Source organism: Ascaphus truei, chromosome 1, assembly GCF_040206685.1.
Source record: "Ascaphus truei isolate aAscTru1 chromosome 1, aAscTru1.hap1, whole genome shotgun sequence".
In the NCBI taxonomy this organism is placed as follows: domain Eukaryota; kingdom Metazoa; phylum Chordata; class Amphibia; order Anura; family Ascaphidae; genus Ascaphus; species Ascaphus truei.
This window is the reverse complement of record NC_134483.1, coordinates 452,846,121-452,871,979: the sequence shown is the minus strand read 5'-3', so window position 1 is coordinate 452,871,979 and position 25,859 is coordinate 452,846,121. Positions and strand designations below refer to the sequence as shown.

The following is a 25,859-nucleotide window of genomic DNA, read 5'->3' as shown; positions in this document are numbered from 1 at the left end:
AGCAGCTGCTGCCTAATTGAGCAGACTGAACAAGGAAGTGTTTTAAGGCAGACCTAGAGAGCTGCCAGAGAGAGAGAGAGATTGTTTTCCCCAGAGAAGGGGGGAGATAGAAAGTGCTCCCCAGCTAAAGAAGAGGCAGCCACAGCCCCCTAGACCCACTGGACGGTGGTCGCGGAGCCTGCTGGGACGTCTGGGTTGTTAATCCCAAGAAGGAGGAAGAACGAGAGACCATGCTGAAGCGAGGATGTCCTATCCTTAACAATGGATTTACAGAGGAGAGATTCTCTGAGCTCTCGTGGGGCTGAGCTCCCCTAGGAAGGACACGAAATCGTGCTGAAGCGGGGATGTCTGCTCCAAACCTGGGACTAACAGATAAGCGAAAGGGACAGTGGGCCTGTTAGTATTTTATTTATCCCTGTAAATACACCCCATATAGAGAAATACTATGTTTCCTGCCTTCATCTGGGACTAAAAGATACTACAATGTGGTGTGGGCATCACAATATATAGACACATACTGTACACACATATATGTAAACATATAAGCAATATGCATCAAAACATTTATCAAATAAGTTCATATTCTTCTTTTAAAACATATGAAAACTTACGGTGCCAAATTTTTGACTACAGTAGCAGATTCACCATTGTAAGTACATGAGCCAACACTTGCATCACCATTCTCACTTTTATATAGAATCCAATAAACCCTCTTGTCAGTTACATCCAGTGTAAGGCTCTTTATTTCTCCTCTGGTTTCAATAACAGTTGTCACATTATTTCCATCCAGATTAGCTTTTTGAATGACAGAAAATGCGCTCTCAGATGACCAAAATAGAAACCTGAAAATCAGAAAACAATTGTTAATTTTTTAGTGACTGCATCTTGAATTTTCTAAGGACCACAGTAACTCAGTCATGAGACTTTGGGCCTACATCTGAAAACCTGCTAAGCATTTCTTAAGACAAATATGAAAGTGACAGCTTGATACTGTACATAGCTTTCACTTTATTGCAGCTCCTAGTTAGACTGCACCAGTAATATTATGATTGTATCTTATTAATGTGACTTATAATTCCAGGGCCGCCGAAAAGGGGGTAGAGTAAGTACAGCCATACCAGGCCTGGCGGAAGAGGGCGGCCTAGCCAGCCAACCCAGAAGTCTAGGCCCCCTTCCTCCTCTGGGGTCTCCCTTCCCCACTTAATGGGCCCGGATGAGCTGCAGCCTCCACTCAACAGCCCACTACCCCATGCTCGACACAGCTCCCCTCTCAAGCAAAAAGGCCACACCTTTAGTGAATCTAGCCCTATGCAAAAACATTGTTAAACCCTATGCTTCCACAGCGGATTAGAACACCTCCTAAAACCTTATGATTGTTGGATCTCATAGAAGTGGGGGGTTAATGCAGTTGATATACAATAAGTAGCTTTCATGTAAATGATGGCCCAGGGGAAGATACCAACAAACATGGCCCACTCATGTTCCATAAAGTGGCCCTCTGTTGAAACATTTGCAGACAAATTAACTAAAAAAATCCTGAAAACTGCAGTCTCTCAAAGGTCTAGAAAGAACCAATGTTAGTGGCATGTGCAAGGGGCTAATTCTGAGTGTCTTTTTTCCAAAAATCAGACAGCAGTATTTTTAAATATTTATTTTAAAGTTAGTTTGTAAATATAGTGAACTGAGACCTGAATGGTGTTTGAGGAAATATAAAGAGCCAGACAGCACCACTTAAACAATTATTCTATGATAACTAGAAATGATGCATGTGGGTAAAGGAATCTTCCCTAATTCTCAAAGAATACAAGAATAAATAAAGATACCACCAACTGGTAAGGTAGAGGGTATCCTCTGTCTACTACCTTTTGTCCGCTGTCACTGTGTACAGGTAAAGCACATTCCCTCTCCCATTGTTTACTTGTATTGGTCCTCTGACATAGACAGAGTTGACTATGGCCGTGGATATAGTAGACACGCACACGACAGAGCGCATGGCGTCGTGTGCGCCTGTCAGCCGAGCGGTTTGTAGCCTGTGAGCCACAGCGACAGGAAAGCATGGCGGAGGCGTGGACGTGACATTACGTGAGCGATTCACCCTCAATGGCTGGACAGTGCACGTCACGGCCGTCATGCGACCAAATTTTAAAAATGTCTGCCTGAGAATCGCGCTTAATCGCACGCGCGATTGCGCGCTCTATGGCCTGCCTCATAGAGGTACAGACTTTTGTTTGCATCGCGCGCGAATATGGACACGGCCTAAGGGAGTAGAAACACTTGCCTGGCAACCACACAAACCTTCCTTGATTAGAGAAAAACAAAACAGTTGATTCTTTAGTTAAAATATAGTTACATTCATTTTAGGAAGCCAATTGCAATGTCCAGTTGTTTGCAAAAGTTGTTTTCTCTTTGTAAGAGGAACTGTAAAAAAAATGATTAAAATGAAGTTGTAAAAGAATCCGTACCTCTCTTCTGGATCAACAGCAATAAAGATAGGTCGAAATAAACCTCCCAAAAGTATTCTGGGTTTCTTTGCTTTCATGCCTGTCCATTCAATAGTTCCCTTCTGTTGATTAGCCCAGAAAATGATTTTGTGCTTCCAGTCCACTGTGAATCTTAGAGCCCCTTTTTCTACAAGCCGCATTCTCTGAAATATAAAAATGTCAGGCTCAAAATTTATTTTTGCATTCTGTTATTTGGCGCTCCAGCCTAGACTGGCTAAGAGTTGCGATACCTTAAAAGAGGTGTATATATACAAAGCTTTAAAGACCACAAAGATTACTTCCTCAAATGTAACGTATAGCCGAAGAAGAGACTTGAAAGTACCATATAATTGACTTGTAAGATCCTGAAAGATAGATCACAACCTACAGATGTACACTGTACACGTCTTCTGGGCCAATAGCGCTACTAGTATTCTTCATTACGGTGTTCCGGCCTGTGGGAGTTTTAGTGGGTTATTCATTAAACTGTAATAGTGATTATCGGGGCACTATGACAAGGAAACTCCCATTAACTTCAGTACTGACCAGAAAGATCAGTGCTGCATTAAAACAAATGTCATTGATACATAGCAATTTAAGCACTTCTAATCCTGTGCTAACAATATAGAGATGCAGCCACGAGTATTAGAACTCTTGCCTTGGCAATTCTGGGGCAGTCTCGCAGTAAATGTCGCAACATTGCCGCAACATTTCTGTGAGATTCTTAATGGCCCATCGAATTAACACAGCAGGGGTCCCTGCAGTCCCATTCAGTTTGAATGGGACTGCAGGGACCCCCCTCTGTGTTAATCCGATGGGCCATTAAGAATCTCACAGAAATGTTGAGGCAATGTTGAGGCATTTACTGAGAGACTGCCCCAGAATCTCCCAGAATTTCCCAGGTACAAGTGTTCTAATACTCGTGGCTGCATCTGTAATTAGATGTTTTAGTATTTACGGCGGGTTCGACATGGTATATTATTTTGACGCAGTTTAAACTACTGTATTGTGTTGGCGCACGTATACAAATGTTTTTAGTACATACCATCTACATCTGTGCGTCATGGGCCTCATACTTCTTTGCCCCGCTAGTCCTGACTAAAAAACATTTTTGGCGCTTAAGTTGCAAAATACAGTAGGGAAAAATAATGTTAGTATATAGATTCACACAAGCAATATACTTTGTGGTTTTATTGCATCAATTTACCGCCATGAATTCCAGTTGAGACGTTATGGGGTAGATTCACATTAGTCGGTAATTTTTGAGTTAATAACGATCGCTCCTGAAATTGGGAACAGACGTTATTTTTCTTTAATTTAATGGGAGTCCTCAACGCTAATTAGATGCAAAAATGATGCACGTTACCAAAAATTGTAGCCCTGAGATGCATTAAATAATACACTGCACATACGCATTGGTAAAATGTCTTATTAACGCACATCAGTTTGTGATGCGTTACACATGTGGTGACCTAACATAACGCCCATGAGCATGTTGGAATTTCAGATAAATACACGTTACAAACTGAATAACTCAGCGATTTCAGCTAAACAGCTCTACTATTGAGATGACTGAGCAGGCTTCCAGCTCTTCTGCTGCGACTAATCCTGCTTCTGAGGCTGGCAGAATTAGAAGTGTCAAATTTACTGATGAGGAGCTGGAAATTCTAATAAATGAAGTGGTTGACAACCATTCCAATCTCTTTTTGCTCCAGAACCAGCACAGCTGAGAAGAAGTGGATTTGAGGGGAGGGGGCATACTCCACCACATAAATGCCCTTGGGAACTCCATCCGCAGCATAAATATGCTGAAGATGCGCTGGGCAGACAGCAAGAGAAAGGTCAAGAAGAAGCTGGCTAACCATGCTGCCCAAGCAAGGAAGACAGGAGGAGGACTTCTTATATCTAACCCCTATAGAGGAGCAGCTGATCTCGGTCATTGCTACCTCACAGGTAGTGGGACTTCCAGGCCTTGTGGACTCAGAGGAAACGGTGAGACCTGTTAAGTGAAAATACAGTACATATATAATACACTATATATCAATCTCATGTATACATGTCACTTTATGCACAACCTTGAAGAACAGAACAAAGATTACTGTCACATTTTGCAGTACACTGACACATACAGGTGATAATACTTGGCTATATGTATGTGACATGCTTACATGTGTGCCCTCATAAGTTGAGAAAAAACACTACAGACCATGCCTTGCACATTGCAGTAAAGGGATCAATCAGTATAAAGTAATCATTTCCCTATTTGAGGACCATATAACTGTTCACTAATCACAATAACACAAGTTTAATCAACACTTGAGTATCTCAACAAGTTACTATAAACCAGATTAATCATCTTTTGAAAGGCATCTAACCCCCCACAAAGTACCCAGCACGTATCTCCTAAGATTCACCTCCAGCAGCCTGCTTAGTCTTAAAGTTCACTGAAGAATCGTGTTGCTCTTCCTTCTGTTAACGTTGACCCCATTGCTTTACCTATGTACCTGTATCCCTCAAATCATCTTCCTGTCTAAATGCGTTCCAGACTTCAGATGTTAGACATTGCATGTTAGAAATAGTCACCTTTCAATTAATGAACGTACAGTAACTTAGTGCCCAAGAAATACCTGAAAATTAGAGGTCCCTCTATATGGCATCGCTCTACAAAGAGGTGATAAATTATAGCATGCTTCAGCGCTCATTCATGTACATGGGAGTAAAGACTTCCTAAAGTTTGGCAACAATTTGGGGATCAGGGCCTCTATATATTATACTGCTAAATGTTATATAAATAAAGAGGCATGTTCAAAAATGCCTGTTTTGGCTTATAAGATCTATCCAAATGTGCTTTACATGTACCAACGTTCTGTATGAACTTTCTGTGTGGCTTATGTTTTATTTTGTATGTACGGTATTGTTAAAGGTTTTTTTATTTTTTTATGTCACACACAGTAACTATGTGTGAATACATTTTATTTTGGCAACGTCTGTCTCTTAGTAATTCTTGTTCTAATATGTAGACCCATTACTTTACACCTATACATCATACACTTAATATTACATTATGCGGATGGTAACGGCAGATTCGCTCGTGCTCCGATCGATGGAATGATGGAATGGAATAGGAGGCTGGTCCCGCTTTTACACATTTACTGCTTAACATCTTGCTGACATTCCCGCTGACTATCGATTTGGGTCATTCCATCGATCGGAGCACGAGCGAATCTGCCCTTACCATCCGCACGTCACTGTCGGCAGGGTCCTGGAGAATCTGCATTTGCGAATCTGCAGTTGTGATTACACATTCACAGGCTGTTCGAGCCACAGAGGTTGGAGCCACAGAGCTGCAGAGGTCTGTCCCCGCGAGAGCAGGGGAGTGCTCCACCCAAAAGCCGACATCGAACACCAGCACGCTGTTGATTCCAAAGAGGAACGCTCGGAGCAGGCTGGCCACAGATGAGAGGGGATACTCTCTGAATATCCACTGCCAGTTACAGTACCTTCTCACTTCTGGTAAGCGGGTACTTCAGCTACAGCAGGAGCATATCAGTGGGACCCATTCCACATTTTAATCTATAGCACTATCATTTGTGTTTTATTAATTGTGTTTTATTAAATGTGTTTTGTATAACTATCAGTCACCTGTCTGTTCTCAGCATTTGTTGTTTGTATTGTGTTTTTGTTAAATTTGTTCAGGTTATCATACAATATTACGCTATGTATTTTTATTTATTCTTATTCCATGTTTGATCATCTACACGTGGAGTACTACATTGGATCTGCCAGTACCATCGACTCTGGTTGTATATATCCTTTATATATGTTTGATTTATGTGCCGAGAGCCAGAGATATAACACTCTTTCCATTGTACAATAAAGTATTTAAGACATCAATAATCGTGTTGTAAAGTATTCATAAATACGAAAATTGGGAGCCACACTTGCATCACGTTATAAGCCGATTTGCGTTGTAGTGGATCACGTTATAACGGGGTTGAGCTGCATCTTTGTATTACAACAGTAATTTAAGGGTTAAGTGCTACATCCAGTACATTCATGTGGGTATCACTTAAGGCCTGCTCTTTTTCCTTGTAAGCTATTTTCTGAAATAATGATAATCAGGGACTGGATGTGAGTAACGGCAGGTTTCCATGCGCTAACATGAACGGAGGTCTCCGTTGTTAGATAAACTGCTCTTTACCATATGATTTGCATATGCGCAAGCCAGACATTCGTTGAAAGTTAGCGATCCGCTATTTTTCAGGGGAACGCACGGACATCGTAACGTTAAGCACCTTTGGGTATATCCGTTCTGACTTAGCGTAACGCTAACACAATTTAGCAGATCGATAAATATTTAACGGAGTTCTGAGGCTCTACCCCTACGTGCATAGAAGCCTTTGCATTGTCTCTGTATTGAAAACACGTTAGAAAATAACATTTGTGTTGAGTTGTTGTTCCTGTTACAGTTTTTAATCTAAATAAAGTTTTACTTGATTTTATTAGCAAACCCAATCCATTACCTCTCTTTTCGTGCCATTAAGATAAATTCTTTGAAGAACACCTCTATTCTGGTTAACCCAGTAAAGTTTTTCTTCTTGGTGATCAAAATCCAATAGCACTGAAGAGCCTGCGCCGGTCACTACTTTTCTGAGATTGGTCCCATCAATGTCGATGCTAAAAATGTCATTGCCATGGCTAAAGATCAGGAACGGTGCAGGAGCTGAAAGACAGAGATGGAAAAAGGACAACATATTTGATTGAGTTTCAGGAAGTAATAAAGTAGAACTGTTCTGCAATGCCTGTTTGCTTAATAAAGAGTACCGCTAGTGTATTTCTCTGTTACCACAATTAATCAACAAGTGGCTCCATGTTTTCTGGATATTAAAATTAGCACCATAACACACATTTGTTTTTGTTTTTAAAGAAGATAATAATTGCATACAATTTTTGGCTGATAGCAAAAATCTCTTATTGCAAGTACAGTAAAAGATGGTCATATTACTATTTCATCCATTTACTTAAGATTATTTAGATGTACTTAGTGTTGTACTAAGTACAACGATGATACTACCTGTATCATAAGAATCATGTAATCTTAGTTGGTGTAACTGACTAAAAAATTTCATCAGCAAAAGTACAAGTGTATCTGTTTTCTATTGTTTATAAGTAAGTGAGTATGTGATATGGGGATACAGTCTTTGTGCAATAGTCAATCCCCTGAAAAAAATGGACCAATCTATGTCGGCTGAAACAATGGGAATGTGAGAAAAGAGTAACACATAATTGCAATCTGATGCACTGCCAATTGCAGATGAACTCTTGCATTTATCATACAAGGCAAAAAAGTATCACCGTGAGTCATATATATTGTTTAACATTTTATTTCCTCTACCTAAGGAGAAGAAGTGACATGATAGGTAAAGCACCAGGGTGTGCAGTGGGACAAAACACTGAGCCGACTTGCTGTATATGAGCCTACAAGGATCAGCTTTGCGCAGATGTTTTGTTCTGATTCTTTAGAAAGCATATCAGCATATGAGTCTCTATACTGTTGTAGTCATGCCTAACAATGCCTACTGTCATCTCTCCTGCTGGCAGCAAGACATGGTAAGTTACAGGAGTGCCAGCAGTAATTATGGAGGTTTGCCCTCACACCCTGGTGAGGTGCCCTATGTATGGATGGGAGTGGCTACATGTTCTGAGTCCATTGTTAGTGACCTCAGAGATGTCTGTGATGGTCTCGTGGCTCTCTCCTTCTCACTCCAACAACCTCGATGTAGGGCCTGGAAAATCTCCACTCCAAACGCTGGTGTTTTGGCCTCTCGCCTTAGGGAAAGGCTAGTGCAGCTTCAGCAGTCCAGAAAAAGACCTCCGCTTATATGCGTTGTGCCCGTCACTGCATAAATCTCGTGTATAACGGAGCAGCGGAGTACACGCGGTTTTGCGTCCTGGTCGAGAGCTTCTTCCGGGTCTGTGACGTCACAAGATCGCGAGACTTCGTCGCAAGTCTGCAGGACACCGGATCAGTTCTCTGGGAGTGCTGGGATGTGGAGGGTTCGCAAATGTCATCAATCCTACGCGTTTCGAAACCACAGAGGGTCTCTTCATCAGGGATTAAAGACTTATGAGTCTATTGGCATTTTATACCCCTCCAGCGTCACTGATTAGTCCCTCAATTAGGGTTTGAACCAATCGCAACGCAACGGGGAGGAGTCAGAAAGCTCCATGGCAACAGAGAATGCATCCTAACAAAAAAACTAAAAACAACTTTATTTACACATATAATAACAAACAATTTCAAAAAGAGGACTCTAAAATAAAGAGAAAAGAATTAGTACACACTAATATTTGTAGATGTGTTGGAATATATATAGTGATTCTAAGAACCACCAACAGAATTATATTCGAAAAAGAAGCACGAGCTAAAAAATCAATAGATACCTTAAAACCATAAATTAATGAAATGTTAAAAAGATTTTTCTTTAAAAGCTTAATATATAAAATATACCAGCTCAGAATATAAATGTAATTTCTAAATACATGACCTAGCTATATCACCAGTGTAAGGTGGTCAGTAAAGGGACCATATATCTATATCCTCATTGAGACCTCCCGGATATAATGTGCCCAATTTATATATCCAGAAGGTCTCTTGAAAGGATAAATCCTTAACCCTATCCCCACCCCTTCTGCTCCTGGGCACGTGTTTGATACCCTTAAAGCGCAGGGATATGGGGTCTTTATTGTGATGTAAGGCATAGTGCTTAGAGAGGCTATGAGTTAACAGACCATGTTTTATGTTTCGTATATGTTCTTGTATACGTGTTTTTAATTGGCGTTTAGTGCGCCCTACATAGAACAAGCCACACGGGCATTCAATTAAATATACAATATGATCCGAATTACAATTAATAAAATCAGATATTTCATAAATTTCCTCAGTTTTTGGACACACAAGAGTTTTGCTATTAGAGTGTAAGTGTTTGCACACTGAACATTTTCCACATTTGAAGTTTCCACAAGGTTTTTTAATATTTAACCATCTTTTTTCTCCCACAGGTGTAGTTTTAATATTTATGTCACTAGGGGACAGAGCATTCTTTAGATTTTTTGCTCTTCTATAAATAAACCTTGGGAACTTAGAAATGTATGTTCCCAAAATTGGGTCATTTGACAGGATTGACCAGTGCTTCTTTACAATCCTCTCTATATGTGAAGTCATGGAATTATAATTTGTAATAAAAGCGACATTACATTTTTCCTCACTTATAATTTGTTTCTTTTGATGTTTCGTTTTTGGAACGAGCATTTGATTCCTATCTATTTTTCTCACCCTATCAAGATCATCAGTAAGTTTTTTGAGGGGATAACCTCTTTCTAGGAATCTTGAGGTTAAGTCACCCGCCTGTTTTTCAAAGTCTGTGTCCAAACTACAGTTTTTTCTCAACCTGTAAAATTGGCCCCCAGGTATATTTTGAATCCAAGATTTTTTATGGTTACTTGAGGCCATCAGGAGGTTATTTGAATCCACTTCCTTGAAATAAGTTTTACTTATAAGGTTTCCCTCATCAGACACCCTCAAATTCAAATCTAAGAAGTTAATTTCCTTGACACTTTCCACATGGGTAAATGTCAAGTTTCTGGTGTTATTGTTTATATACTTCAAAAAAAGGCTTACAGAATGTTGGTCCCCATCCCACAGACATATAATGTCGTCTATAAAGCGACGCCAAATAATGATATTTCCTCTAAAGGGATTGTTATTAAGGATGCACTTATGCTCCCATTCTCCCATATACAGGTTTGCGAAACTGGGGGCAAATCTAGTGCCCATCGCAGTTCCGCAAACCTGCAGGAAAAATTCCTCCAGAAACATAAAATAATTATGTTTCAGGATAAAGTTGATGGAATCCAGGATGAAGTTTTTGTTTAAATCATGTAATTCGGCATCGCTAGATAGAAAAAAATTTACCGATGCTAGGCCCTGTTGATGTGGTATATTAGTGTATAGGGCCTGCACATCACAAGTTAACCATCTATATGAATCCTTCCACTTTAAGTTTTGTAACAAGTTGAGCAATGACGTGGAGTCCCTTAGATGGGAGGGGAGTTTTTCGACATAGGGTTGCAAAAAGTGGTCAACATACTGGGACAAATTGGCTGTTAAACTATCTATACCTGAAATTATTGGTCTGCCTGGGGGATTTGTTATTGATTTGTGGGTTTTTGGGAGGTGATAAAATATCGGGATCTTGGGGGAACTTGTAAACAAAAATTCATACTCAATCTTGGTGATAACACCAGAGTTTAATGCTTGATCCAATAGTGATCTAAGTAAATTTAGAAAGTCCACTGTTGGATCTTTTTTAAGCCTAGAGTATGAAGTGGTGTCATTCAGGAGTCGCAAAGCTTCTCCTTCATAATCCTTTCGGTTCTGTAGAACGACACCACCTCCCTTATCCGCCTGTCTAATTATCAGATTATTATTCTCCTTCAGGAATTTTAATGCTAAATTTTCTTTTTTAGTGAGATTATGTTTTATGTCACTCGACTTCATATTACTACTCATTAGATTAAAGTCATTGTTAACCATGTTGAAAAAGGTCTCAACATGGTGACCTTTAGAATGGGAGGGGTAAAATTTAGATTTCCCCTTAAAGTGCGTGTGCCTCAAACCTTGTGTGAGTTCTAAATTCTCACCTATAACAACCTCGGGTGGAACAATAGACACTCCTGTTTTATTTGGAACTTCATTACCTTCCTTATCTAGTTTAATAAAATGTCTCTTTAATGTGAGGTTTCGCATGAATTTTTGGAGGTCAGTGTATAATTGAAATGAGTTCGGTAGGCATGAGCGTGAAAATGTCAAACCCCTGTCTAGAACCTTTTTTTGGTCAGTGGTTAAAATAACTGAGGATAAGTTAAAAATACCACGAGAGGGAGATGTCACACATCTTTCTCGTAGCCTCTTTTCTTTAATTCTGGCCCCTCCTCTAGTTCCTCTTCTGGTAGGGTTCTTTTCTTTCTCTCCCCTGACAGAGATTTTTGGGAGGTTTCCACACATTCCCCCTTCTTTTTCGGATCCAGGTGTCTTTTTCTGACTGAGTCCAAAAAAGAAGACGGGGAATGCTGGGCTGGTGATTGAGTTTTGGCAATAGGTGTATAGGGCCTATTATCCCTATGTGTATCAAATTCTTTCTGGCCGTATCTAAAATTGGGGATATAATTCCTCCCTTTATAATTGGGATTTCTAAAATGCCCTTCATGTCTAGGGGGAGGGAAATGTTCATCAAATCTGGGGGGACCTCTTCTCTCCCCATAATATTGATTCTCCCATCCTCTATTGGCAGGGTGGAAATTGGGATTTTGATGTCTTTGTGTATTGTTGACTCTATTTTGTGAGTAGGAAGAATCCCTACCTTCCCTATTTTGAGAATGAGTTTTGGAGGGTCTACCCCTCTCAGCATCTTTTGCCCAATTTCTCTGTCTGTTATTGTCATAATCAGACTTATCCCTATAAAATTTCTCGTGCTTCTTCTTCAAAATTTCACCCTCCGCATGCTCGAGCTTCATGCGGAGGTCATGCTCTATTTCTGAGCAATCATGTTCTATTACAAGTGGCTCAAGTAATTTAACAACATCTGTTACCTCTTTGTCAATAATTTTTAATGACTTGGTTCTTTCATAGATAATGAGTTTCATGAGGGCCATGGAACAGTCATCCAAAATTCTGTTCCACTCCTTCATGAAATGTGCATCATCTTTACCGAAAGTAGGTAGTTTTTTAATACGTAGGCCCCTAGGGGCCCTATCACATTCTACATATTTTCTCTTTATTTTAGAGTCCTCTTTTTGAAATTGTTTGTTATTATATGTGTAAATAAAGTTGTTTTTAGTTTTTTTGTTAGGATGCATTCTCTGTTGCCATGGAGCTTTCTGACTCCTCCCCGTTGCGTTGCGATTGGTTCAAACCCTAATTGAGGGACTAATCAGTGACGCTGGAGGGGTATAAAATGCCAATAGACTCATAAGTCTTTAATCCCTGATGAAGAGACCCTCTGTGGTTTCGAAACGCGTAGGATTGATGACATTTGCGAACCCTCCACATCCCAGCACTCCCAGAGAACTGATCCGGTGTCCTGCAGACTTGCGACGAAGTCTCGCGATCTTGTGACGTCACAGACCCGGAAGAAGCTCTCGACCAGGACGCAAAACCGCGTGTACTCCGCTGCTCCGTTATACACGAGATTTATGCAGTGACGGGCACAACGCATATAAGCGGAGGTCTTTTTCTGGACTGCTGAAGCTGCACTAGCCTTTCCCTAAGGCGAGAGGCCAAAACACCAGCGTTTGGAGTGGAGATTTTCCAGGCCCTACATCGAGGTTGTTGGAGTGAGAAGGAGAGAGCCACGAGACCATCACAGGCGTCCGTTGGTGCTTGGGTAACAATAACCCTGAAATGCTTGTTTAAATTTTGTTTTATGTACGCACAATACTTACCTTCTTATTTTGGTTACTAAAGATATCATTTAATGCACTATGAGCGTTGTGCGCTGTGTTTCTTGTTTTTTTGTGTGCATTTAGGGGGGACCAGAGCCATCCCTGGTGTCACAGCTGCAGACGCTCCATAAATATTCATACTATACACAAGGTCACCTATTTAATTGTATCACATTCATCACGTTATTTATATATTGTTGTTGCGCACTTTTCTGTTGTTCACCTATTTCACTACTCTATTGCTCTTGGTGCTGCACACTTTCATTTCTACCTGTCACCCCTCCTCCAATATGGTGTGGAGTCTGGTAAATTGCAGACAGAAACGTGATGCTAATTTTGACTTATTATTCTCTGATAATCATGTAGTGGTCCCTGAGAGTGAGGATATGAGGGTTTCAGTTGAGAAGCATTTTAAAGTTTTAGAACAATTACTCTTGACCGAAAATAAATTGTATCTTGAAAAAAGAACAATTCAAAAATATGTAGAATGTGATAGGGCCCCTAGGGGCCTACGTATTAAAAAACTACCTATTTTCGGTAAAGATGATGCACATTTCATGAAGGAGTGGAACAGAATTTTGGATGACTGTTCCATGGCCCTCATGAAACTCATTATCTATGAAAGAACCAAGTCATTAAAAATTATTGACAAAGAGGTAACAGATGTTGTTAAATTACTTGAGCCACTTGTAATAGAACATGATTGCTCAGAAATAGAGCATGACCTCCGCATGAAGCTCGAGCATGCGGAGGGTGAAATTTTGAAGAAGAAGCACGAGAAATTTTATAGGGATAAGTCTGATTATGACAATAACAGACAGAGAAATTGGGCAAAAGATGCTGAGAGGGGTAGACCCTCCAAAACTCATTCTCAAAATAGGGAAGGTAGGGATTCTTCCTACTCACAAAATAGAGTCAACAATACACAAAGACATCAAAATCCCAATTTCCACCCTGCCAATAGAGGATGGGAGAATCAATATTATGGGGAGAGAAGAGGTCCCCCCAGATTTGATGAACATTTCCCTCCCCCTAGACATGAAGGGCATTTTAGAAATCCCAATTATAAAGGGAGGAATTATATCCCCAATTTTAGATACGGCCAGAAAGAATTTGATACACATAGGGATAATAGGCCCTATACACCTATTGCCAAAACTCAATCACCAGCCCAGCATTCCCCGTCTTCTTTTTTGGACTCAGTCAGAAAAAGACACCTGGATCCGAAAAAGAAGGGGGAATGTGTGGAAACCTCCCAAAAATCTCTGTCAGGGGAGAGAAAGAAAAGAACCCTACCAGAAGAGGAACTAGAGGAGGGGCCAGAATTAAAGAAAAGAGGCTACGAGAAAGATGTGTGACATCTCCCTCTCGTGGTATTTTTAACTTATCCTCAGTTATTTTAACCACTGACCAAAAAAAGGTTCTAGACAGGGGTTTGACATTTTCACGCTCATGCCTACCGAACTCATTTCAATTATACACTGACCTCCAAAAATTCATGCGAAACCTCACATTAAAGAGACATTTTATTAAACTAGATAAGGAAGGTAATGAAGTTCCAAATAAAACAGGAGTGTCTATTGTTCCACCCGAGGTTGTTATAGGTGAGAATTTAGAACTCACACAAGGTTTGAGGCACACGCACTTTAAGGGGAAATCTAAATTTTACCCCTCCCATTCTAAAGGTCACCATGTTGAGACCTTTTTCAACATGGTTAACAATGACTTTAATCTAATGAGTAGTAATATGAAGTCGAGTGACATAAAACATAATCTCACTAAAAAAGAAAATTTAGCATTAAAATTCCTGAAGGAGAATAATAATCTGATAATTAGACAGGCGGATAAGGGAGGTGGTGTCGTTCTACAGAACCGAAAGGATTATGAAGGAGAAGCTTTGCGACTCCTGAATGACACCACTTCATACTCTAGGCTTAAAAAAGATCCAACAGTGGACTTTCTAAATTTACTTAGATCACTATTGGATCAAGCATTAAACTCTGGTGTTATCACCAAGATTGAGTATGAATTTTTGTTTACAAGTTCCCCCAAGATCCCGATATTTTATCACCTCCCAAAAACCCACAAATCAATAACAAATCCCCCAGGCAGACCAATAATTTCAGGTATAGATAGTTTAACAGCCAATTTGTCCCAGTATGTTGACCACTTTTTGCAACCCTATGTCGAAAAACTCCCCTCCCATCTAAGGGACTCCACGTCATTGCTCAACTTGTTACAAAACTTAAAGTGGAAGGATTCATATAGATGGTTAACTTGTGATGTGCAGGCCCTATACACTAATATACCACATCAACAGGGCCTAGCATCGGTAAATTTTTTTCTATCTAGCGATGCCGAATTACATGATTTAAACAAAAACTTCATCCTGGATTCCATCAACTTTATCCTGAAACATAATTATTTTATGTTTCTGGAGGAATTTTTCCTGCAGGTTTGCGGAACTGCGATGGGCACTAGATTTGCCCCCAGTTTCGCAAACCTGTATATGGGAGAATGGGAGCATAAGTGCATCCTTAATAACAATCCCTTTAGAGGAAATATCATTATTTGGCGTCGCTTTATAGACGACATTATATGTCTGTGGGATGGGGACCAACATTCTGTAAGCCTTTTTTTGAAGTATATAAACAATAACACCAGAAACTTGACATTTACCCATGTGGAAAGTGTCAAGGAAATTAACTTCTTAGATTTGAATTTGAGGGTGTCTGATGAGGGAAACCTTATAAGTAAAACTTATTTCAAGGAAGTGGATTCAAATAACCTCCTGATGGCCTCAAGTAACCATAAAAAATCTTGGATTCAAAATATACCTGGGGGCCAATTTTACAGGTTGAGAAAAAACTGTAGTTTGGACACAGACTTTGAAAAACAGGCGGGTGACTTAACCTCAAGATTCCTAGAAAGAGGTTATCCCCTCAAAAAACTTACTGATGATCTTGATAGGGTGAGAAAAATAGATAGGAATCAAATGCTCGTTCCAAAAACGAAACATCAAAAGAAACAAATTATAAGTGAGGAAAAATGTAATGTCGCTTTTATTACAAATTATAATTCCATGACTTCACATATAGAGAGGATTGTAAAGAAGCACTGGTCAATCCTGTCAAATGACCCAATTTTGGGAACATACATTTCTAAGTTCCCAAGGTTTATTTATAGAAGAGCAAAAAATCTAAAGAATGCTCTGTCCCCTAGTGACATAAATATTAAAACTACACCTGTGGGAGAAAAAAGATGGTTAAATATTAAAAAACCTTGTGGAAACTTCAAATGTGGAAAATGTTCAGTGTGCAAACACTTACACTCTAATAGCAAAACTCTTGTGTGTCCAAAAACTGAGGAAATTTATGAAATATCTGATTTTATTAATTGTAATTCGGATCATATTGTATATTTAATTGAATGCCCGTGTGGCTTGTTCTATGTAGGGCGCACTAAACGCCAATTAAAAACACGTATACAAGAACATATACGAAACATAAAACATGGTCTGTTAACTCATAGCCTCTCTAAGCACTATGCCTTACATCACAATAAAGACCCCATATCCCTGCGCTTTAAGGGTATCAAACACGTGCCCAGGAGCAGAAGGGGTGGGGATAGGGTTAAGGATTTATCCTTTCAAGAGACCTTCTGGATATATAAATTGGGCACATTATATCCGGGAGGTCTCAATGAGGATATAGATATATGGTCCCTTTACTGACCACCTTACACTGGTGATATAGCTAGGTCATGTATTTAGAAATTACATTTATATTCTGAGCTGGTATATTTTATATATTAAGCTTTTAAAGAAAAATCTTTTTAACATTTCATTAATTTATGGTTTTAAGGTATCTATTGATTTTTTAGCTCGTGCTTCTTTTTCGAATATAATTCTGTTGGTGGTTCTTAGAATCACTATATATATTCCAACACATCTACAAATATTAGTGTGTACTAATTCTTTTCTCTTTATTTTAGAGTCCTCTTTTTGAAATTGTTTGTTATTATATGTGTAAATAAAGTTGTTTTTAGTTTTTTTGTTAGGATGCATTCTCTGTTGCCATGGAGCTTTCTGACTCCTCCCCGTTGCGTTGCGATTGGTTCAAACCCTAATTGAGGGACTAATCAGTGACGCTGGAGGGGTATAAAATGCCAATAGACTCATAAGTCTTTAATCCCTGATGAAGAGACCCTCTGTGGTTTCGAAACGCGTAGGATTGATGACATTTGCGAACCCTCCACATCCCAGCACTCCCAGAGAACTGATCCGGTGTCCTGCAGACTTGCGACGAAGTCTCGCGATCTTGTGACGTCACAGACCCGGAAGAAGCTCTCGACCAGGACGCAAAACCGCGTGTACTCCGCTGCTCCGTTATACACGAGATTTATGCAGTGACGGGCACAACGCATATAAGCGGAGGTCTTTTTCTGGACTGCTGAAGCTGCACTAGCCTTTCCCTAAGGCGAGAGGCCAAAACACCAGCGTTTGGAGTGGAGATTTTCCAGGCCCTACATCGAGGTTGTTGGAGTGAGAAGGAGAGAGCCACGAGACCATCACAGGCGTCCGTTGGTGCTTGGGTAACAATAACCCTGAAATGCTTGTTTAAATTTTGTTTTATGTACGCACAATACTTACCTTCTTATTTTGGTTACTAAAGATATCATTTAATGCACTATGAGCGTTGTGCGCTGTGTTTCTTGTTTTTTTGTGTGCATTTAGGGGGGACCAGAGCCATCCCTGGTGTCACAGCTGCAGACGCTCCATAAATATTCATACTATACACAAGGTCACCTATTTAATTGTATCACATTCATCACGTTATTTATATATTGTTGTTGCGCACTTTTCTGTTGTTCACCTATTTCACACCTCAGAGATGTGCCTGCCTTCTGAGGTATATAAGGCACCGCACTGCCTAAAATTAGTGTTGGCAGCAGAGAGGTTAGTGTGGAAAGTTGCAGAGTGTGGTTACTGCTAGTTGATGATGCAAGGTGACGCAGCAAGTTAAAGGGGCCCACTAGTGCAGTAACTAGTGGCACCAATTTATATCAAGCAAGAAAAGGCCAACTTTGTCCAGGGACCTGGCACAGGGGTGATCTCCCTACGGGGAGAGGGAATCCCACTCCATTGGGAGGGCATACCTTTTAAAGGGAACCACGGAAGAATGTGCGGCTGAGACCATGATTGTGAGGGGCAGCTGGCCCTTATCACCACGCACAATAAATATGGCTTGTTTATCAAGAACCCCATGGTGTGAGTCTGCAATTACTCTCCTGGGGCCCTCACCACCAAGAAGGAGTTCCTCATCAGGACCATCTACCTGCATACGCATAGATCCTGATGATGTGGAGGCGCTGCACATGATGTAAGTAGGACTCGTCACCCACTACCTCAGATACCTGTCTTGCATGACATCCCCCAATACCATCAAGCGGGAGACTCAGGAGTCCTGTTGCCTACAGGTGCACCACCATACACAGACATGTAACGGGGCTGGATAGACCACAGGGGCCAATGTGAGATTGGGTGGTCAGACCAGACACGAACAGGCGTTACACTGTAATAGTAGGGTACACTGTTTTTATATGTGTGTGTGTGTGTGTGTGTGTGTGTGTGTGTGTGTGTGTGTGTGTGTGTGTGTGTGTGTGTGTGTGTGTGTGTGTGTGTGTGTGTGTGTGTGTGTGTGTGTGTGTGTGGTAACACAGGGCTTCTCATTGTGTGTGTATCTTGCTTACTCTGTAAAAATTAACCTTCAAACACAACTCATTTATGTTGGGTGACTAGATTTTCAAAAGTAGAAACTGGGACACTATAAAATTATTTATAAAACAAATTACTTCACTTAAAAATGATTATTATAATGGTATTTGCCTAATAGCATCACCATTTATGCAGTATTATTGATTTATTTAAGTTTCCTAACATAATGCAAACTCTCGAGTGTAGCAAAATGATGGTTTAGTTTATATTAATAAATCATTTCATTAGAGTTTACCAATATATTTAAAATGTTTATTATCAATCACATAAAAACATGCAGTGTCTATTTTTACTGTTTTACGAGTTTTAAATGAGTGCAAACAGGGTAAAGCTAAAAACTGGGACATTACAACGATTTTGAGAAATTTGACGGGACGCCGGGACATTTAATAAAAATCCAGGACTGTCCCGGCTAAACCGGATGATATGGTCACCTAACACTTATGCTCCAGTCTAAATTAGATCACTTTCTTCAATAAATAATTTGCCTTAACATATATTTGTGGGATCACAACTATAGAGTTAAGTTAATAGTTACTAGCTACAGTGAGCATTCAAACCCACGGTGTACACGCTGAAAACAGATTTCAAAACAATATAATACTTATCCCAATTTATGATGAGATTCACCAATATATACCCATTTATGTTATAGATATTATAAATGTACCCGTATAAAATCATCCCTGATAATGCAATTGGTACTTTGTAGAAACACACCGTTCGAGAAACCAGGATATATCATGTTCATGAAAGAGAAACTGCTAGAAACACCATTGTCAGAGTTGAATGCTTAATTACGATTAGCTTTTCAATCACTACTAAAATAACCAATTAAATGAATAAAAAATAATAAACAATAAGTAATCATGATGTGTATTACTGTACATGTATTTATATGTATATGTATATGTATGTATAATGTATGTATAATGGCGCCATTAATGTACATAGCGCTTCACAGCAGTAATACACGTGACAATCATATCAATAACAAATAATACAAATAACAGATCATGGGAATAAGTGCTTGAGACATAAAAGTAAAATTTAGGAAAAGGAGTCCCTGCTCCGAAGAGCTTACAATCTAATTGGTAGGTAGGAAGAATGTACTACAGAGACAGTAGGAGAGTGTTCTGGTAAGTGCATCTGCAGGGGGCCAAGATGTATGTACAGTATGAGGTGTATAGTTTCAGCCACGGAGCTACTCATATGCTTCGTTAAGCATGTGTTTAAAAGTGGATCTTAAAGGTGGATAGAGAGGGTGCTGGGCTGATATTGAGGGGAAGGGCATTCCAGAGGTGTGGGCAGTCAGTGCCTTCTTTTCCTAAATGTTACTTTTATGTCGGAAGCACTTATTCCCATGATCTGTTATTTGTAGTTATTTGTTATTTATATGATTGTCACATGTATTACTACTGTGAACCGCTATGTACATTAATGGCCCTATATAAATAATGACATACATACATACAGCTCAACCCCATCAGAGCGCGATCAGATACAACGCGGATCTGCGTATAATGCGGTTTGATTGTGGCTCCCAAATAAACAGCAGAGCTCCTACCACGCGTTTTCCAATATGTTCCCTGTTTTTCATGTGCCTGTTGGTAGGGAGATTGCTGCCTGTGTCCCCCCCTCCTCCTCGGCTCTGGCATACCCCCCTCCTCCTCAGCTCTGGCATAACCCCCTCCTCCTCAGCTCTGGCATACCCCCTTCCTCCTCGGCTCCGGTGTCCCCCCTCCTCCTCGGCTCCGGGTGTCCCCCCGTCCAATGACGCCGCAGGGTCATGAACTGCCGCTGTCGTCTGCACATGCGCCAAACGTCTAGGCTGTGCATGCGCAGAAGATGTTGCAAACCCTGCCATGTATGCGCACTAATGGTGCGCAGGACACCAGACGTCAGGAGCAACTGCCCTGCTCAGTCGCCTAGACCCCTTCGTATGCCTGCCTCACAACGAACTCTGCTGCACACGTGGGTCCCATCCCTTGTGAAAAATAATAACGTAATAATTTTTTTTCGCGATTCACATTTAACGCGATCGCATTCTGTGAACCCCAAGCACCGCGTTATAACGGGGTTCAGCTGTACATACATTTACTGCTTAGTGAAGAAATGCTTCCAGAAATGTATCCGTGTTATTGCTGAACTTAAGAAAGCCTTCACTGAGTTAAGAAAACAAATAAGCAACACTTTAAGGCAGTGATTCTCAACCAGGGTTCAGCGGAGCGGTCCCAGGTGTTCCGCCTAGCCGCCCGCACTCACTGTGCGGCCCGTGGCGGCTCTCCTCAGCTTCTCCTGGCTCTCCCCCTCAATCGCCCTCACCTCAGTGACCGGTCACAGGACTTCCAGTGCCTGCTGCTAGCTAGAGCGAGCGTGCGGTCCTGCCTGCTCTAGCCCGCAACCACATCCTGCCCCCTGCCGCCTGCTGCTCATTGCCTCCTGCTCACCGCCTCTTGAGGTAGGCATATGGGGGGGAGGGAGAAGTGAGATGCAGGGGGGTGGGGGGAGAGGGAGAAGTGAGATACAGGGGGGAGGGAGGGAAAAGTGAGATACAGGGGGGGTGTGAGGGAGGGAGAAGTGATTCAGGGAGGGAGGGAGGGAGAAGTGATACAGGGGAGGGAGAATTGAGATACGGAGGGGAGGAAGATGTGAGATGCAGGGGGGGTGTGATGTGAGATGCAGGGGGTGGGTATATGAGGATAATGATGATGAGGGGTTCTGGGGGAGATATGATGATGATGGTGAGGGGTGCTGGGGGAGATATGAGGATGATGATTTAACCCGTGCATCCCAAATTTTTTTTAATATGTATTGGGGCAGCGGAGGTCTTTTTAAAATGTATTGGGGCTGCGGGGGTCTTTTTAAAATGTATTGTGGCGACGGGGGTCTTTTTAAAATGTATTGGGGCGGCGGGGGTCTTTTTAAAATGTATTGGGGCGGCAGAAGTCTTTTTAATATGTATTGGCGAGGGCCTTTTTAATATGGATTGGCGGGGGCCTTTTTAATATGTATTGCGGAGTGGGGGTAAATGTATTTAGGGGTATTTTGATATGTATTTTGTGGAGACGATTGAGTGAGAGTGGGGTAATTGACAGAAGGTAGGGGCGAGTGAGGTGGGGGAAGGAGCGAGTGAGGAAAAGAGGGAGTAAGAGTGAGACGCAGGGGAGAAATACATGTGAGGCCTGAGGGGGGAGAGTGAGTGAGATGGAGGGGAGATAAATACATGGGTAGAGAGTGGGAAATAGAGTGGGCTTGTGAGGTGTGAAATGAAACTGATAGGTGTCAGCCAGATAGGGGTTCCCCGAGATTTTTCTAAACACTTCAAGGGTTCCTCCAAACAAAAAAGGTTGGAAATCACTGCTTTAAGGATTTGCCATTACCGATCCCTCTCCAGCTTCAGCATGATGCAGACAACAATGGCAGGAATGTACAGGTGCCTAATGTGCATGCCAATAAAACATCTCAAGTATGTCTGCAAATTTATACGACAAAATTCTGGTAGATAGCATGTGAACAGAATGTGGCCCAGAAAGTTGGGTTACCAACAATCCCAAATTTAGCAAGACTGAGTTTACCACAAATGTTGCTGATTGAAACAGCAATATAGACAAGGTGATAGTGTGAAACAGGCGCTGAAACAATACTAGTGATCACCAATCTATAAGTGAATAATATAAATACGTATAATAATCAAGTGCGTGAATTAATTGACCAATAATAGTGCAAATAACGTGTATATAAGGTTGTAACCCCTGCTCAAACCCTCTGGAAGGGACTGTCTTCACTGGTCCCAGATGATCGATATATGTTCTCACAACCCAGGGGGAGCATAAAGGAAAAAACAACAGAGAAAACACAAACGAAGTGCAGACTGTAGGTTAATTTGTAGCAATGTGGAGTGAAACTTGGCTCACGTGTGCAGCCTACTCACAGGATAGCAGTAAGTTTAGGGCAGTGACAGGATCTGTGGCATCTGTGATGTTGTACAGGTGAAGTCAGGATACCTCTCACATTCATCAGATGGATAGGAACATGGAAGAGTAAAAAGAAATCTCCATGGTGCAGATCAATATAAAAAGGATTACTTTATAATGTAGTTTAAAAAATGTCCTATCCATCTGATGAATGTGAGAGGTATCCTGACTTCACCTGTACAACACCACAGAGTCCACAGACCCTGTCACTGCCCTAAACTTTCTGCTATCCTGTGAGTAGGCTGTACACGTGAGCCAAGTTTCACTCCACATTGCTACAAATTAACCTACAGTCTGCACTTAGTTTGTGTTTTCTCTGTTGTTTTTTCCTTTATGCTCCCCCTGGGTTGTGAGAACATGAAACAGCAATATATCCTGAATGGCCCGACCTTAGAGTCTGCAATGATGCTCCCCAGCCCCTAGAGGATAAAAGGCCACTGATTTTATTAAATACACCGTATAACATAACATGATAAGTGCCACCCCTGCAAGAGTGCTCCTGGCTCCACCCACAGGTAAGTCTAATAGTACTCAAACCATGGCCCGCAACACCCCCCAAGCTGGGAAGCGCCCGGGCCCAGCCGCTTAACTGACTCATCGTCAGCTGTGAGAATGGGTCCCACGAACCCAAAGCACAATGAGCCCTGCCCATTCACCAATAGCAGCCACCACCAGGCTTTACTGTACCACAGAGCCCCTTCTGGCAAGGCTGACCTGCACTTACCCCCCCCTCCCCCCAACAGCCGCCGCTACAGCGGCAACATACCGCCCCAAATGTCCACCTCAGATTATGAATAAAACAGACATCAGAGTTTTCTTTTCACAATTAAACAAGTACAAGCATAAATAGACAGTGACATTATACAAAAACAGGGAAGGGTGGGTGGGAATCACTAATGGCAGGGCACGGGGGGTGGGAATCACTAATGGCAGGGCACGGGGGGTGGGAATCACTAATGGCAGGGCACGGGGGGTGGGAATCACTAATGGCAGGTAGGGGGGGTGGGAATTAATAATGGCAGGGCACGGGGGGTGGAAATCACTAATGGCAAGGCACGGGGGGTGGAAATCACTAATGGCAGGGCGCGGGGGTGGGAATCACTAATGGCAGGGCACGGGGGGTGGGAATCACTAATGGCAGGGCGCGGGGTGTGGGAATCACTAATGGCAAGGCACGGGGGGTGGAAATCACTAATGGCAGGTAGGGGGGGTGGGAATTAATAATGGCAGGGCACGGGGGGTGGAAATCACTAATGGCAGGGCACGGGGGGTGGAAATCACTAATGGCAGGGCACGGAGTGGGAATCACTATTGGAAGGGCACGGGGTGGGAATCACTAATGGCAGGGCGCGGGGGGTGGGAATCACTAATGGCAGGGCAAGGGGGTGGGAATCACTAATGGCAGGGCACGGGGGTGGGAATCACTAATGGCAGGGCACGGGGGTGGGAATCACTAATGGCAGGGCACGGGGGTGGGAATCACTAATGGCAGGCGCAGGGGTGGGAATCACTAATGGCAGGGCACGGGGGTGGGAATCACTAATGGCAGGGCATGGGGGTGGGAATCACTAATGGCAGGGCACGGGGGGTGGGAATCACTAATGGCAGGGCACGGGGGCTGGGAATCACTAATGGCAGGGCACGGGGGGTGGGAATCACTAATGGCAGGGCGTGGGGGGTGGGAATCACTAATGGCAGGGCGCGGGGGGTGGGAATCACTAATGGCAGGGCGCGGGGGTTGGGAATCACTAATGGCAGGGAACGGGGTGGGAATCACTAATGGCAGGGCGTGGGGGTGGGAATAACTAATGGAAGGGCGCGGGGGTGGGAATCACTAATGGCAGGGCACGGGGGTTGGGAATCACTAATGGCAGGGCACGGGGGGTGGGAATCACTAATGGCAGGGCATGGGGGTGGGAATCACTAATGGAAGGGCGCGGGGGTGGGAATCACTAATGGCAGGGCACGGGGGGTGGGAATCACTAATGGCAGGGCACGGGGGGTGGGAATCACTAATGGCAGGGGGTGGGAATCACTAATGGCAGGGCACGGGGGTGGGAATCACTATTGGCAGGCCCAGGGGTGGGAATCACTAATGGTAGGGCACGGGGGTGGGAATCACTAATGGCAGGGCACGGGGGGTGGGAATTACTAATGGCAGGGCACAGGGGTGGGAATCACTAATGGCAGGGCACAGGGGTGGGAATAACTAATGGCAGGGCACGGGGGGTGGGAATCACTAATGGCAGGGCACGGGGGGTGGGAATCACTAATGGCAGGGCACGGGTGTGGGAATTACTAATGGCAGGGCGCGGGGGTGGGATTCACTAATGGCAGGGCACAGGGGTGGGAATCACTAATGGCTGGCACGGGGTGGGAATCACTAATGGCAGGGCACGGGGGGTGGGAATCACAAATGGCAGGGCGCGGGGGGTGGGAATCACTAATGGCAGGGCGCGGGGGGTGGGAATCACTAATGGCAGGGCGTGGGGGGTGGGAATCACTAATGGCAGGGCGCGGGGGTGGGAATCACTAATGGCAGGGCACAGGGGTGGGAATCACTAATGGCAGGGCGCGGGGGGTGGGTATTACTAATGGCAGGGCACGGGGGTGGGAATCACTAATGGCAGGGCACGGGGTGGGAATCACTAATGGCAGGGCACGGGTGGGAATCACTAATGGCAGGCACGGGGTGGGAATCACTAATGGCAGGGCACGAGGGTGGGAATCACTAATGGCAGGGCACGGGGTGGGAATCACTAATGACAGGGCACGGGGGTGGGAATCACTAATGGCAGGGCGCGGGGGGTGGGTATTACTAATGGCAGGGCACGGGGGTGGGAATCACTAATTGCAGGGCACGGGGTGGGAATCACTAATGGCAGGGCACGGGGGTGGGAATCACTAATGGCAGGGCGCGGGGGTGGGTATTACTAATGGCAGGGCACGGGGGTGGGAATCACTAATGGCAGGGCGCGGGGGGTGGGAATCACTAATTGCAGGGCGCGGGGTGGGAATCACTAATGGCAGGGCACGGGGGTGGGAATCACTAATGGCAGGGCGTGGGGGTGGGAATCACTAATGGCAGGGAGCGGGGGTGAGAATCACTAATGGCAGGGCACG

The 25,859-nt window shown here is 42.9% G+C and overlaps 1 protein-coding gene across 4 annotated transcripts in view; it reads right to left on the bottom strand.

Annotated features, from left to right (window-relative positions):
- EGF (epidermal growth factor) overlaps positions 1-25,859 on the bottom strand; it is a 201,479-nt gene that overhangs the window by 89,258 nt on the left and 86,362 nt on the right. For all 4 annotated transcript variants that reach the window (XM_075617161.1, XM_075617162.1, XM_075617159.1 and 1 more), the window contains exons 3-5: positions 7,004-7,203; positions 2,463-2,644; positions 612-842 (exon numbers count right to left, since the gene is read on the bottom strand). In XM_075617161.1, the coding sequence (XP_075473276.1) occupies positions 612-842; positions 2,463-2,644; positions 7,004-7,203 (613 nt within the window). The remainder of the gene's footprint in view (positions 1-611; positions 843-2,462; positions 2,645-7,003; positions 7,204-25,859) is intronic.